The following is a 17,091-nucleotide window of genomic DNA, read 5'->3' as shown; positions in this document are numbered from 1 at the left end:
TTCTCTTTTATTTCAATATAATACATTTATTTGTTGTATTTTAAATTAGTAACTTAATAAAAATTACAACAATAATTAAGAACTGGACGACGGACCAGCGTCTACTTCAGTTGTAACCTCCTCATTTTCAAGGCACATCTCTTCCTCATCCAACTCTTCTATAGACTTTTGAAGACTTGCAATTTCACGATGAGCTTCTTCAAGTTCTCGTTCAAGTTCCTCAATGGTTTCTTCTGGAATAACAACATCTCCCAATTCCTCACGAATGAAATCAATTGGATTGGCTGGTTTCTCTTTGGATTTCATTAGTTTATCGAAAATGTCGGTGAATTTTTGTATTACTCCATGTTTTTCAAGATATTTTACAAATTTAGCTTTCTTTTCTTCAGAACACTCGTTGATGAACATGATTTTATTGTTTAATAATTATAATTTTACAAAATTGAGGACTTCAGTTCGATAACAGCTTAGAATTTTAAAAGAAAGGAAAAAAGGTTAAAATCAAAAAAAGTTCTTCATATTTTTTTTATCTTGTTTTTGTTTTACCGTTACAATTTTGACAGAAACTTTTCAGGAAAGTTATATCAACTCACATGTAGGAGCGCTGTGTACGTTTTGTTGCAAGTGTTTCCACTTCATTCGATTGAACAGTACTTTTTTGGAGATTATTTTTTATAGGACAACGAGTCGCAATAGAATCTTTTATGATTCTTTGGAAGAAGATTATTATTGGAATTAATATATTCATAGATATTTTTATAAATTTTAGATAGATAATATATAAATTTTGGGAGTGGAGGCATAGCCAAAATGTGAGTATGCAGTTTTATATCCTTATACGTTTTATTAACGAATTCATTAGTACTGGCAGCTTAAAATCGCAGATTTATATGGTTTTCGGACGATCCGATGAATAGAACTCAAGATATAAGCTTTCCTGTTTAATTTTTTGTTTTTTTTTTTATTTTGAATTCAGAACTTTCCAAAAATAGAGTCATTATTGTTAGTTTAAAAAGCTTATATTTTGAGTTCTATCGTCAAGATTGATGTCTTCACGCTTTACGGATATGACAGAGCATCACTGCAGTTCTTATTCAGAATGTGATTTTGTGTTAATTTAGCCTACTCACATTAATTGGAAAACTCGCGATATTTAACCTCTCGAAAAAGATATAAAGCCGTGGGCTCTTAGACTGTTAGTGCCAGTTGTACAAACGTGGATCAGCCTTGGTTCAGGAAGTTAACCCACCGATTTCGGCGGATTAGCTGTGGGTCAACTTCGGTTCAAGCATGAATGTGGCTATTTCTACATATATGAACCTTGGACCAGTGCCAAACTTCAGCCTTGCTACCGATTTCAGAAGATAAAAGTTGCTGATCCACGGATTGCATATTTGTTTTATATTTATATTTTTATTTTAAAATTTTTCGAGGCAAGATAAGTTTCGATGTAAAAGCCTAGTACGCATCTGAAGTGAAACGAAAAATTTTCAAGTCTCCAAAGTCGACAACGAAAATGTTAACGAAAATGTTAACGAAAAAAGTATTATCGGGTATTCTTTCAAAGTCAAAATAAAAAAAAAAATCCAAATCAATTTAAAAATCAAGCAAAAGCAACAGAAAATAATTTTTAACACAAGAAATAAATTAATTAAAAGCCTTAGTACGCAGCTGAAGCGAAACGAAAAATTTTTAAGTCTCCAAAGTCAACAGCGAATATGTTAACAAAAAAATACCATCGGGTATTATAGCAAAGTAAAAATAATAAAAATACAAATAAAAAAAAATCAAGAAAAAAAAACAGAAGAAAATAAGTTTAAAATCAAAAACAAAACAAATTAAATTTCGTGAACGAAATTTTGTATGGAAAGTTTCGCTTCAGCTGCGTACTAGGCTATACGTAGAAAAAAGGATGAGGATTGGAATTCGTAACGGGAGAGTTAGGAAACTGGTGAAATCTGTACAAGATTAAAATCTCATTTGAATCTCATATTCAAGAATTTCAGACGATTTGTGCGCAGCTCGATCTTAAAAACCATATTTTTGTTTTCAACTACACATTTTAAATCTATCATAATTAATAAGAAAAACGGAGAAAAGACATCAGCTAAAATTTATCGCGATCTGCGTACTTGGCTTATAGACTCTCTAAATCTTAGCCGATCTAAAATTAGTCTGAGAATTTCAGATTTCTACATTCATCTCTTTTTCGCACATATTTTTTCTCCAACTCATACTCTATTTCTTATTTTTTCCTCTGCTCACGTACAAAAAAAAAATCAGTTTATCAAAAACAAGAACTAATATTTGCTCAATAAAAATGATCCCGATAGAAAGCAAAAAATTAAATTAAAATGTTTGTTTTATGAATGCTACATATAAGAAACTTTAACATTCTAAGTCAGCTATTACATGAAGCCTCAAGAGGCGCGCCTCTTTTCAAAACTAATGAGTGCAAAAGAGATAGAAGATCAAACAAAAAATTATCCGACGTTTCTTTTTCCACTCTTTCTTTTTTCAACATTCCCTTTCATTTCTTTTTGCTTCTTGGTGGAATACAACAACAACAATACTTAAATCAAAAGAGAAATGTCAAATTTGAGTCTTTGACTCAAGAGGCATCGTGTAATAGTACGCGCCTCACAGAATGATTATCAAAAGAAAATTCGAAAAAAGAGTCAAGCCTCTTGAGGCTTCATGTAATAGCTGACTAAGCAACTTTTATTATAAGTGTAAGTACGTGCAATTCAGTCGTGCATTTTATTTTATTCGAGGCTGGGTTGTTGTGCACTTCCTTTTGATTAATTTGCTTTTAGGTCATCAATAGTAAATATTTTAGTAAGTGTGCCAGATCCTGTTGAATTTTGTTTGAAGTGAAGACAATTGTTTGCCATCGTTGGTTTAAAATTATGACGGTTTCTAGAAAAAAAAATAAACTTTTCAAATATTTTTTATTTATGTATCTTTTAGTGAAACATTTCTTTATTTAACTCTATTCTTATTATGTAAGTTTTAGGTATGTATATTCTGTGAATAGGTACGGTTACGCATTATAATCATACACAATTACGCACATACATTATATAATTTCTGATATTTTTATGTATACATAGGAAAGCTGTTATAATTTTTATAAATAAATTTATATATCTCTTAAATAAAACTATAAAAAAATATCACTATCAATATTATGAATTTGATTGAAAATATAGGTATTTTTGTAAGTTAGGTAATGTAGTATGTATATATTTTTTTATTTTTTAAATTTAACCAAAACATTTGTATAGAGTATAGGAGGTATAATATAACAATTATATAATAAATTGAATGTAACTTGTTTTTTCCATTATTTGGGACAACTAAACTTAACAATTCTTACAAAATATTATTTTACTTTTTTCTTTAAATTATTATTTTTTCTTTGTTGTATATGAAAACATTACTCTCTAACAATAGATGGTATGTCATTTTTTGGTAAACACATTGATAAGTTATACATATGTATTGTATTTTTGTATATTGTATATTTTGTATATAATAAGTAGGTTTATGCATACGGATGAATTTTATCTCGATAGATTTCGTTTTTTTTTTGCTATATTTTTATTATTTTTCAGATGTATTCACGAATTTTATTGATATAATATATTGATGCAGGTAAATTCATATTTTATTTATGTAGGTTGATTTTTTATTTTCTCATGAGAATGCCCTAAAATTGTCTTTGGTGATATTATTACATTTAATTACATAATAGTTATTGTATATTTTTTATTCTGTGCCAAACTTATTGTATTTTATATTTTGTATTAATAAGTTGTGGCCGTTCAAAGAATGGACACTTATAAACTACTATAATATTATACAAATAGTTTAGGATTCCACCCAAGGCTGAAGTTTCCATCTACTTACTATATTTCGAATATAAATTACCATATAAACTAAAGATAAATAATATTTGCCTGCACTCCGTAAACAAAAAAAAAAAACCCAACTACCAATTTTGCTTCTATAAAGCTTTACAGAAGCAAAAGAAGCCACTGTTGCGCTTTATAGAAGCAGAATCATTTGCTGAGAAGCCTTCTCCAAACCATGGCTGCCAATATTTAAAAAATAAAAAGCTAAACAGAAACAAAAAACGTTTAAATTTAAAATAAAATAGTTTGGTGCACTTTAGAAAAGATAAGTAGATGGGATTATTAATCTTGTAGTAAAATCTCAAACTAAAAGCTATGCTTTTATTCGATGAGCGTTGCCTTGGACTTTTTTTGTAAAGCACACGCACGTAACTTAAAAATGCGTCAACATTAAAGTTGAAGCACTTTTTTGTATTAAAGCCATATTTGAGCAACTTAAGGAATTCTCATGTCACGGTTCATCGATGAAGGTGGATCATCTGGACTTGGTGAATCATCGCCATGAGGTCGAATACGAACAACTGCTCTGCGAACCTCTTCGTCACGTTGCGGCATATACAGGCCAGATGGTCCCGAATAACAAGTGGTATTGTTGCCAGATAATCGAAGTTTTTCAGTTTCTCCATTAATATTTTCTGTGAATAATTGGCCCAAATTGAGTTGAGGAATGTCGTAAAATACAGTTAATGTAAGCATCATTGCAATTAGTCCTTAAATTTAAAAAAATCTATTAGTATATTTTTCGTAGATTTATTGTACAAGATTAAAAAGTACCAAACACCAAATAGCATGTAATGCAAATTTTGTATAGAGAACGATTTTCTTCTGAAATTCCATTTCCAGGGATGTAATCTCCAAGTCCGATTGTAGTGAGAGATATAAAGCAGTAATAGAATGCATCAAGAGCACCCCAATCCGGTTCAAGATATGAAAAGAGTGTAGTTGGTATAGCAAAGAACAGAACTGCAACAAGGGCGCCTACATGAAAAGTTAAATAAAGAATAATGGTAAGACCTATAAGACATAATTTTCTAAAATTATTTCAAGTTAGGTATAAGTTTTTAACTAACAATTTTGCTTCTTTAAAGCATCTTTATCCATCATTAAGGCCTTATTGAAGCAAAATTGTTAGTATGAGTATGAGTTGTCTCAACAACTTTCAGATCATGATCGCTAACTCCGCCGTTTATGAGGTACGATTTTTTACCTACCTATAATACTTAAATGAAGCAATCGAATGTTAAATGGTTGATATAAATGTCCAAGTTTTGCATTGAGTGTTCCCAATAACCAATTGGCCGGTATCAAAAGTCTTTCAACAACTGCACTCAATAGAACCAATGTCAATGGAATTCCAATTGTTGCATAGATCATGCAGAATATTTTACCAGTTTGGCTTAAAGGAGTCACATGACCGTAACCTATAAATGTATTGAAAATGTAAACAAATTAATATACTGTAATAAGAAATGTTTTTCTATAACAAACCGATAGTTGTAACTACAGTACTAGAAAAGAATAATGCCTGACCAAAGCTCCAATTTAAATCATTACTGGCATTTCGAAGAGGAGAGATACCACGGTCATTTGCTGTGATAACAGCTTGAAGAAATTCTTCCAAGTCGTCATCTGAAAACAATAAAAAAAAAATAAAGTGGGTTATATTGTAGTTAGTGTTTCAAGGTTTCGTTAGACAAGAAATTTATTTTTCAATAATAATGGGAAGGTATTTTATGTCTTCTTTATATTATACATACAAAGCAAAAGAACAACAATGAGTTTCCCAATAACAGTACCATTTGGCAGACGACTCCTAAATTTTTTTTAAAGTTGGCCATACATAAGGATTTTATTCCGATCTTTAGTTTAAGAGACTTGTGATAAACCCGCTTATTGACCATTATTTCTAACAAGATATGGACTCGAAGCGGAAATTAGTTTTCACGAAAATTAGTTTTTTGCAAAAATCTCGCGAACTATGGCTCGCAGGTCAATAGAGGCCTTATAAAAATAGTTTGTCGTGAAATTATCTACAGAAAATGTTTAACAAGTTTTTCCTGTAAAATTAACCGTTTTCGGAGTTAAGCGCTGAGAGTGGCCAGAACGCACTCACATACGAAAAAAAAAAATACATCTTTTTGGTTTATGTTGCTCAATTTTTAAAGAATTCCATATTGTATAATTGCCTCCGAGCAATAGTTCGCGAGATTTTTGCAAAAAACTAATTTTCGTGAAAACTAATTTCCGCTTCAAGTCCATCTTGTTAGAAATAATGGTCAATAAGCGGGTTTATCACAAGTCTCTTAAACTAAAGATCGGAATAAAAGCCTTAAGTATGGCCAACTTTATTCCGATCTTTAGTTTAAGAGACTTGTGATAAACCCGCTTATTGACCATTATTTCTAACAAGATGGACTCGAAGCGGAAATTAGTTTTCACGAAAATTAGTTTTTTGCAAAAATCTCGCGAACTATTGTTCGGAGGTCAATAGAGGTCTTATAAAAATAGCTTGTCGTGAAATTATCTACAGAAAATGTTCAACAAGTTTTTCTGTAAAATTAACCGTTTTCGGAGTTAAGCGCTGAGAGTGGCCAGAACGCACTCACATACGAAAAAAAAAATACATCTTTTTGGTTTATGTTGCTCAATTTTTAAATAATTCCATATTGTATAATTATAGAGAAGCTTTGAACTTAAAAAACCTATTCCAAACTTGTAGAATCAAAGCGTTTCCAAGAATTGTAATAATCTAAAATCCCTTTCTTCAAAATTCGAATATCAAAATTTCAGTGATTTTTCCAATTGCTTATGAATCCAATTTCTAATCATGAAGTGAGAAAGTAACACAAAGATTTCAAAATGAGTCGGAGGTTTAATTTCAATGAACACTTTAGAAGGCTATGCACATTGAAATCAGTCGCCTCCGACACATTTAGACGTCTCTGTGTTGCTTTTTCACTTCTTCACTTCATGTTAAAAAAGAAATACCCAAGTGATGATTCTTGCTGACTTTTTGACCCTAGTGTCAAATATTAGCACGATTCTATGTGAGTATAACAATCGTAAGGTATATATGATTTTAAAGAAACCGAAACCAAAATAAAGACAAAGATTCGACTCAAATTCCACATAAAATCACATTAACCGAATGAATCAAACATTTACAAGAAAAAAGTAAGTCAAAATATGCATTATTTTGAGGAATAAAACGGCCTTGAGCTTCTTTCCCCTTAGGTATTCAATTTTGTTGTGTAAAACAAGAATTCAACTCAATTTTGAGGCAACCAGATTTCAAAACCCTAAACTCATTTCTGACTCAGGTACACCATAAAATAAACAACTTTTATTTGAATGAGTCCCAAGAGTCATCCAATACACAAGTTTTCAGACTTTTACCATCAGACAGGGCAGTAAAATATAAAATACCTTCATTATCCTTAGGACTTATTGTTTCATAAATATTCAACAATCTACAAAATACCCTTTATGCATACAAAACAGCTTTACACTCTTATTATTTACCGTAAATTTGTGGGTACTTAAGGAGGAATTCCGTTCTTCTCCTAAGCACATCGATTGTGGCGTTATGTGCAACAGGAGTTTCGATTGCTTGAAAACAAAGACTTCCAATCACCAAGTACATGGCATAGAGAAACATAAAAAACATAAACCATACGTTTTCCTTCCTCAATGTTTCGCGATCTCTTCCTATCACAAGTGTGCAAGATGCTGGTGGAGCTTGTATGTTCGTTGTAGCCGATGATAATGATGGCGGCAGTGGACCCAGTGAATCACTCAAATTAATTTTTGATTTACCCTCTCCAAAGTGGATTACATTTTCAAATTGACCCAAGATATTTGTTTGTCCTTCGAACTTATCGAAGCCATCGCCCGAGATTCCAGATAATGAATCCACTTTTAATGAATTTTTGTTGTGCTCTGTGAACTGTCCTTTGGCAGAGTTTAGATCGACCATTTGGGAGGCGGATGCTGCTGGTGAGCTGACTTTATCTAGATCTTCGTAATCATTTCGGTCCTTGCGTTCTGATAAAATACCAACGGTTTTTAGGTTAGCCTTTGTCTTTTGGTATTTTGTTTTAATTGTTTTGCGGATTGTGTTGTTGTTCAAGTTATTATTGTTGTTGTTGTTATTGTTATTACACTCAAACGACGATGCTTTGTTATTGTCGTATTCTGTGATAACTCCGGATTTACCATTGCTTTCCGGATTCATCGTCCTCGTTTGATAAATGTCTTTTTAAAAATGTTCACAAATTAAAGATTTTTTTTTTTGTAAGAGTCTGATTAAATTGATAAGGTAATTAAATTAGTGTTATGTAGTTAATTGCAATAATGTTTATATAAGTTTATTATTGTAGTTGAAAAAAATATTACAATTTTAATGGCTTTGTAATCGAATATATTTTCTTTATAAAGAAATATCATACAGTTGAATTCACGAATTGTATGTTATTTAAAAATATTTTCAATTATAAAAATCACTGGCGCAAATTTGTAGTAGGTAAGTTTATTTTAGTTTTTAGTTTCAAATGAAATCGTTTGTTCTATCAATGAAATGGAAGGATTAAAGTTTTAGTTACAAAAGGTAACTTATCACAAGTTATTTAGAGTTTGCGAAACAAAGCTCACACATTTCTCATCGGTATGGGTAAAAGTGCTTATCCGTTCCGATTTTCTTTAAAATTATGCGTATAATTAATGGCACTAGTTGTTTGACATAAATTAATCGCTACAAGATCACGTGTTAAAGATGGCAGAAGTATGCAAACAAAGCCAGTCTAGGTCACTGTGGCGTATGCGTAACATGTTTTCCTATGGAAAAACTCAAACTTTTAATTTATTTATGTATTTACGTACAATTTCTTTAGCTAATCTTTGTTTGTACTCTTAACGCATGTTCTATCCACATATCACAGGAAAATTATTTATTTTTATAAATTATTGGACTGAGAGTTTTAAAAATTATTACTGTACAAATTTGTAGTTTTATTGTAAAAATCAATTCTTTTTTAAAGTGAATTTTATTTTTATTTTACATGGTAGGTTTTTAGATTTGGTTTTGATATTTTTATTCTCCGTTTTTGACAAATAAAAAATGTATAGTTGGAAACGAATGTGTGATTTTCTAAATAAATCTGTTCACAACTCCGCCGAAATTCTAAAATAAAATTTTGCTCGTCTAAATTTTTGAGATAATTTTGTATGGGAGCTAAAATTAAACTTGATCTGCATACTTGGATTTACAAAGAAATTTTCAAGTGTTTTCTTTGCACCGTTTAAATTCTGCTTTCGGTCTTAGGATATATACATAATGTAGTCGGAAATGCTACGTGTATGTATTTCAAAATAAGCTTTAAGATTAATAATTTTATTTTATGTTGCTTTACTTTGAAAAAAAGTTTATTTTATTAAAAAAATAATCAAAAGAAGTTTTTAACTATCCCTTCATAATACTAAAACCAACCAAATTTTCAATTACTGGCCAATATTTTTTAATTAAAAGAGGGAACGCGTGCAACCCAGTCGCAAAGCTTTTTTAACTCGCTCCAAAAGATTTTTACGTTATTTTTCATAAAAACGATTTTTCTAAAACCAATGTAATTTGTTATATTTACAATGAACAAGGATAAATATTTGTGTGTATATTTACATTTACAATTTAAGCATGATACCATTTCATAACTTTTTCAATAATTTTATGTTCACATTCTAGGATTTTTCATTTTTCTTTAGTAATTATACGTTTAACAAATTTGTTTGTTAAAACCTTCAATCACAATACATTTACTACACGTTATTTATTTTTCGTAATTGGTAAGAACACTAATAATAAATAATAAAATAACATTGATTTTAAATGGAACTAATTTTTAAAGAGCGCATCAACTTAAATAAAAATTATTTTAAATGTGCAATTTATTAATTCAAAGTCTTTAAAAGAATGTTGTTGGACTGAACACAACTTTAAACTGTTTTCTAGAATGTTAAATAGTTTTGAAGAAAGTCATTCAGAATTAAAAAATTAAGTAAATTGATTTTGTTTTCGGTTACAATGACGGATTTTGTTAAAAAGCTTGTTTTTTTTTTATTGAAATATAATTATTTTAAGGCCAAGCATCTTTTGTTGTGATTACAATACACATTTCTACAGACATTTAGGTAGCAATAAAATATAATTCGATTATATATATATATGTTTATCTATGTAAGCTATAAGTCTCGTCGCACGACAAGACGCCCGTCAATATCGATAAAGAATTCGGGGCAATTTTCTTTTTTGTTAATTTATTATATTCCCTCTATAATGAAATGCTTATTATATTTCAATAATCAAATTGCATTTGCATTAAAAGTATAGGTAGGTTCATATATGTAATATTTCATGCGATAAGTAAGGCCTTTACAAAAACCAATTTAACGTCTATTTGCCTTAATTGTGTGTGCTTAATTGTGTTAACTACATTTTGTTTGGTGTGGAGTTATCCATATGCATTGTAAAGGCCCCATAAATGACAAGAACCATGTGGTTAATGTACACTCTTAGTAAGTAAGACGCACGTACCGACTAATTTAAGATCTGTTTTAACCAAGGTACAACTAAATTATGAAGAATGGTTTAGTGTAAGAAATTGTCTGTGCGTCTTACAGAGGGTATATTTTCTGTAGTGAATAATACAAAATTAAAATTATATATATATATGAACTTAAAATGCATATGTTTAAAAAATGTTCACTATGGCGTATACGTACTTTTTATTTAACTTTTATTTAAATAACATTATCTTTTATATAATTTTGATAATTTTCACTTAGCAGGTGGGGATATATTAAATATAGGAATTTATAAGTGACCTACAAAAATACCTTCTACGGATGTATGGCTTTTATAAAAGTATGTAATAATGTAAAAAACTAGACCATTGGTTTGCACTTTCTTCCTGTTTGAGTTCAAATTTTAATTAGATATAAAAAAATAGGTTCCCGAAAATTACACCAGAATTTTTTTGGAAAAAAGCCCAAAAAATTCTTAGTACAAATTCTTCTGGGAATTTTTCCAGAACTCCACGCTTTTTTTTCAGAAATTTTCTGAAGTTTTTGCCATTTTCAAAAAAGGAAAATAAACCTGAATAAACAAATTTGTAAAAAATGTCAGAAAAAAATCAGGTCTTTTTTCCATTTATGATTTCGAAAAAAGAACTAGAAAACTATTTTTAAATTTTCATTTCCTAGTAAAACTGTGTTGATTGTTGTGTTAGCGTCTTAGCGAGTCCAAGATATGTAATTCATATGTAGAAGATCTGCTTCATTTTTTAGAGAAAATTATTTACAAGATTTTTCTAAATTTAATGTGAAACAAGGTTAAGTCCTCAAGTGATATGGGTATGTCGTAAATTAGAAATAATGTTTTGTAAAAACTTGTTTGCTATACCTAATTAATTAAGCTACTTTCAAATACAGAAATACAGATTACTTCTACTGATCTTGTACTATCTTTCGCTGTAGCGCTGTGTGTTGTTCATTTTTCTGTAAGTCTTCAAGTGTTGTTGTCTATATATTTATAGTTTTAATCTAAACATATCTCACAACTGGCGTTCCCAAAATGACACTTAATTGATTGATTCGAGTACATGAACATTTTTAAGAGGTAACTGCATTTAAAAAAAACATTTTCCCCATTTGAAAATGACTCACCCCAATATGTATAAATGCGTCAAAACATTATTCAAGTTGTATCAAAAAGTTGAAAATCTGAGATAAAAATAATTATCTATCAGCAAGCGTCAAAACAAATATGCATCATTTTGTTAGACTGCATATTCATACAAGTCCAATACCCTCATCCCATAATAATAATGCAGAACATCAACTAATTTTTTTACATAATTTATTTCAAATTTCAAGAACGAAAATCTTATACATTTTCTAAAGCTACAAATCACACTAGTCGTTTCTCTTCAAGAGCACGTAAATCACAACAAATTGTGGCAAAGACAATTTATTTTGCTGTAAAATACCCAGCTTTTATATGGGACAAATATGGATGTCGTGTTAAATATTCACATTGTACCCAAAAAAAAAGAAGTCCAATGAAGACATGACCATGTCCATGTCCACTAACCAAATCAGCTATAAAAGGCTCTCTCATGTTAACATTACAAGTTGTAGTATGGTAAAATGTCATAAAAAGATATAAAAGTTTTGATTGCTGTCCTTCTTTTCACTTCCGTAAACATAGAATACAACGAGTAACTGCACAATAAAAGTTAATGACCAGTCTTCTCAGTTATTAATTTATTCAAGTCAACCCCTACTTAGCATGGTCCACTATATTGCAACAACATTTTATCCACCACCCCTAAAAGTATACAATTTGTTTTTTTTTTTATTTATACATATACACATGTCTCGCAACTTGTATGTATCTATATGAAATTCTCTGCAAAACACTTGTATGCATTCCCTTTCTGCTCCGTATAAGAGTTAAGAGGGATGTTGAAAATCTAATTGAAAAGTTTTCGCTCGAAGCACTTGAGCGCTAAGAGGGCTACATATTTTTCCACTCTGACTCTTCTCTCTAGATGTTGAGGTTTTTTGTTTTGCTCATGCATATTGGAGGAGCAAATCCTGTAGAATAATTATTGCAAAGTTTCCTTCTTTTGTGCAATCAAACATGTGTACTCGTACTTACGAAGGAACACACTACTTAACCTTTAGCATTTCTTTTCCTTTCCCGCCCGTTCTTTATGAAGTAGTATAGTGTTGGCGATGGAATAAATGAATGTCATTTATCCCAGAATCCAACAGAAAAATAGTTTTTTTTTTTTCGTTTGGACCCCCAGAACTATATATTGGTGCGGTAGCCATGGCTGCACTTCTATTATAGTTGTTGAAACAATTTCTTAAAATAAGTTGTGCTTCTTAAATGGGTTCTATCGTGTAATGAGAGAGTTTTAATATAGAAACCGTTAATGGTAATTGCAAATCCTAATCAACACAAAATGGATCGAGAGATTAAAAAATTTTTGGAATGATTTCAGACAATTTACAAGATATAAATATACAAATTACGTCTGCAAAGTTTAATCAATATCGTTGAAGCCGTTTTTGAGTAATTTGCTATGACTAAAAATTTGTATGGGAGGTACCTACAATTTCTAAGCGAGATATAAAAACACAACAAATTTGAAGAAAATCCGTTCGACCGTTTAGGCTGTGAAAATAGAAATGTGTACAGATGGACGCACAGACGGACGGAATTGCGAGACCCACTTTTTCGGACTTCTCCATCATCGTAATGTTTAAAACCTAAAATTTTTTTTTCGACACTAAACCAATACTTGCCCTATAGAGCAAGTAAAAATATCCATTATATGTATTAGAACACTTTCTTATTTTCTATTTCGAAATAATGAGTCAATTTAAAGAAGTTACCTATTACCAAGCGCCATAGATATAAATTATAAGTAAAATCCGCCCCTGGTACTTGCATTATACCCTTAAAAAAAAGAGAACTTGAAATTGTGTGCCAAGAGAGTGGGTTTATATTCGGATACAATCTCATTTTTCTTTCGGTATGAAGTTGGCACTCAATAATTTGTTGCATTTTTCTGTTTGTGAACATTTGAAGAAAAAAGAATTCTTGAAGACGGTTTTTGATATAGCATCAACTTTTGTTTTGTTTGTGGGCGCTTGCTGGAAAGTGACATTTGTAATTAGATTGTTATCATAAAATAATGTGTAATCGACACAAAAAAATATTGTTTTTAAGATTTTTGAGTTGGTCAGCTTTTTCGTATACCTAAAGTTTTCAATTTGAATGTAAAATGTACCAAACATATTTTTTAAAGGTCGTTCTAGTTTTACATTTTCCATAGTGTACAATTATTTTTATGCTTTGAATTTTAACTCCAGTTAACTGCATTAATATTTGAAATACAAGCTTTTTAACAATTACACCCGGTTAAAAAAAAAATAAAAATTACACCCAGTACCTACGTTGTTATGCAAGGAGTACTATTTTTAAGTACATCAATAAAAACTTGAGTGTACTGAGTACAGGCTGAATGAATTGAGTACAGTTCGGTATTACTGAGTAAAAAAATTTGTACTAGGTACATATTTTAATAAACTAAGTGGAAATTTTTATATTATCAGTTTATAAATTTACTCTATAGGCTTTTAGTTTGTACTTTTTTTTTTAAGTTCGCAATAAGAAATTTTATGTACTGATTACAGGCTTTCTTTAATGAGTACATATTTGTAAGCACTAATTAGGTAGAAATAATTGAAGTTTTTTGTTCCAGGTAAAAAATTTGTATGCAGTGATCGTAAACTTCTTGTAATACAATTACAAGCAAAAAGTATTACTCCCTTTTGCATATTTAATAGAACAATTGCCAAGCTAAAGGTATCACTTTTTTGATTTCATTTAAAACCTTGAACCTCAAGCAGCGTCCACATTAAGTCGATTAACATTGTCTTTTTAAAGACGATTTCGGATCGGTTCATCTCCGATATGAATCTTCTAAGGTAATAGTCGATAGTTGTTAATCAAAATCCACAGTTTATAGAGAAAAATTGTAGAAATTGTCTGACTAATACTAAAATTCATACTTCTGTTTTTTTTAATTTATAATTTACATAATAACATTTCGAGTTCAAAAGTTTAAATACAAATTTGCGAAATAAAAATGTAAGATAATCAAAAATTAGTTTTAGAGGCTCGCCAAATGATTACTGACGAAATTTCAGGTTCTCATTTAAAAATTTTTTTTAGATTTTAATTCAGCAATTAATGGAATTTTCCACGATTTGATTTTTGATGACATTTTTAGATACATTTTGCATCAAAAGTGTATCAAATTTATTTATTTTTTGACTTCAATATCACTTTTCTTAGCAGTCATTAAAGTATTTTCTTGGAATCGAATACAAAAATATGAATACCACAGATGAGACTTTGAAAGTTGAGTCTAAAATGCTGAGTATCGTTTTCATATATCGTTGTAGTACTATGAGGTAATTTAGGTAAGTTATGATTTCAGTGTTTTCTTCATGTATCACGAGACCTGCAACAAAATAACTCTTTCACCGGACCTCACATTTTAAAAACTTAAACTTGCTGAACCCTAGATTCTAACACCTTTAACACAGCAGTAAAAACCCAAAACAAAAGTTTATTTCTTTAAGCTATAAAAAAAAAAAAAATAAGCACGTGAAGAAATCGTGTTTAAAAACAAATTAAAGAACAAAAAATGATTGGCAACGTCGAAATTTGGTCCATTTTTACTACAGTAAAAAATACAAAAAAAAAAAAATCGGTGATAAGGAAGTAATTCACATAAAAATTTCGATTTCATTTGAATCAGTAGCTTATTGCAAAAAATAAAAAATATTATAAATAAACATCATTCTTATCTCCCTCATCGGCAAAGTGTATCTTAGCAAAACATTACACATCAATTTGATAAGATAGAGGTTCATAATATCAAATTTATAAATCTCTCATTTTTTATTCATTTTGTGGACTTATTTTCACAAGTGCAAAGATATTATTTTAGCACCACAGAAAACTGCACCAGATAAATTTGCTTCGCTTGCAAAACCATTATAATTGTTTTTTTTTTTTAACATCAACAAAATTACAGAGACTCATAAATCACAATAACTTTTTAAGAAAAGAAAACTGCTTCAAATGAATGGTTCCGGTTCTCATAAATTATATGATAAAAAAAACCATAGCACTATCAAAGATGCACTCTTAGTTTACAGAGCATTTTACAAAGAATTTAATGAAATTTTTTTATCTAGGTTTTTCAATTTCGACCCAAACTGGTGGCAATACCAAAGACAGACAACCACAACGCAACGATGCAACGAACACGCGAATCTTAAAGGGTTCGAGGCTGGAAATGAACTGATTTTATTAAAACCACCTACCCCCAGTTAACGGGCAACTGGCCATCAGTGAGTTCCAAATACATGGCGGTCAGTACTCCAGCATTATCTTCTTCGTTTTTATTTTGTTTCTTTATAAATATAATCCAATTAATTAAATACCACATGGTGGTTTTAGATGAATAAAAAATAGTAAGAATAGCAAAAAAAATATACGCTAGAAAACGCTGATGGGACAACGAAATAGAAACAAAAAATAGACGAACAGTGATAACGTCTTCAAGTTCAAATAGCGCTTCTAAGCTAAGTATGACGTAAAAAATGAATCGTTCTAGTTACAGCAGTACACAATACAGTCTTGGCACAAATTGATGAAATAAATATAATCGGTGTTGAGATACTTTTGGTTGATAGAGTCCAAGCTGGTGCCAGTTTAGCGAATGGTGCTAACTCAGCACTTGACTCAAATTTGAATAAAGAAAAACAAAGCTGGGTAGGAGAAAAATATCTGTTCTATAAAAAATTGTGTCACAAATTAATTCTTATGACGTAGTTAAAACATTACAATTTTGGCATAACTTCGAACTTAAATGTAGAGAACCTATTTATTTTTTCTAAATTTTGTATCATTTTAAAAGTGTATCCTTCTTGACTAGTAAAAAGGGAATATTGGCTTTATAGTTAGTTTTGACGAAAGGGCTTCATAATTTATTTGAGTAAAACTATGACAAATTGTTAAAAACAAAAGAGTTCGCTTGGAATACAAAATTAAGCTGTTGTTTGTACTATGGCTCAAGAACAGCCGGTAACAATTCATATCACTGGCTAAAAGAAAATAAACACTAATAATACTAACTTAGATGTAAGTTAGTAGTATACCTAATACTGAAAAAGGGGGGTTGCCAGACGTTAGATAAATAAAGTCATTTAAAAAAAGTTAAAAATTATTTCTGTTCGGTTTTTATCCAAGCCATTTTTTTTGTAAATTACACTGGTTAACAAAATTAAACTTTTTTACTTGATCTATAGGGCAATTATTGGTTTCGTGTCGAAAAAAAATTTGAGGTTTTTATCAAAACCAACATTACGATGATGGAGTATTCCAAAAAATTGGGTCTCGCAACTCCGTCCGTGCGTCTGTGCATCTGTACGTCCGTCCATCTGTAGACATTTCCACATCCTGAACGGGTGGATGAATTTTCTTCAAATTTGGTACAGATGATTTTTATGCAATTCTGAAAGTTGGTTTTTTTTT

General features: G+C 30.1%; 2 protein-coding genes across 3 annotated transcripts; both read right to left on the bottom strand.

Annotated features, from left to right (window-relative positions):
- Window positions 1-507, bottom strand: LOC129911673 (c-Myc-binding protein homolog). Its single transcript, XM_055989536.1, has one exon. It carries the CDS (start codon window positions 406-408, stop codon window positions 76-78), a length of 333 nt encoding a protein of 110 aa, XP_055845511.1. The 5' UTR covers window positions 409-507; the 3' UTR covers window positions 1-75.
- Window positions 508-3,526: 3,019 nt separating this feature from the next.
- LOC129909151 (potassium channel subfamily K member 1-like) lies at window positions 3,527-15,943 on the bottom strand. 2 transcript variants are annotated; one of them, XM_055986136.1, is made up of 6 exons: window positions 15,585-15,943; window positions 7,440-8,171; window positions 5,406-5,546; window positions 5,129-5,338; window positions 4,689-4,895; window positions 3,527-4,624 (listed from the first exon to the last, which is right to left on the bottom strand). In XM_055986136.1, exons 1-6 carry the CDS (start codon window positions 15,592-15,594, stop codon window positions 4,353-4,355), a joined length of 1,572 nt encoding a protein of 523 aa, XP_055842111.1. In that variant the 5' UTR covers window positions 15,595-15,943; the 3' UTR covers window positions 3,527-4,352. The 2 variants fall into 2 exon arrangements, with proteins under 2 accessions (XP_055842111.1, XP_055842110.1); XM_055986135.1 differs by having other exon boundaries at window positions 3,527-4,627; window positions 4,692-4,895; window positions 15,585-15,905.
- Between the last annotated feature and the right edge of the window lie 1,148 nt (window positions 15,944-17,091).

The sequence above is a fragment of the Episyrphus balteatus genome, chromosome 2 (genome assembly GCF_945859705.1).
Source record: "Episyrphus balteatus chromosome 2, idEpiBalt1.1, whole genome shotgun sequence".
In the NCBI taxonomy this organism is placed as follows: domain Eukaryota; kingdom Metazoa; phylum Arthropoda; class Insecta; order Diptera; family Syrphidae; genus Episyrphus; species Episyrphus balteatus.
The sequence above is the reverse complement of the archived record's forward strand: the minus strand, read 5'-3'. Positions and strand labels throughout refer to the sequence as shown.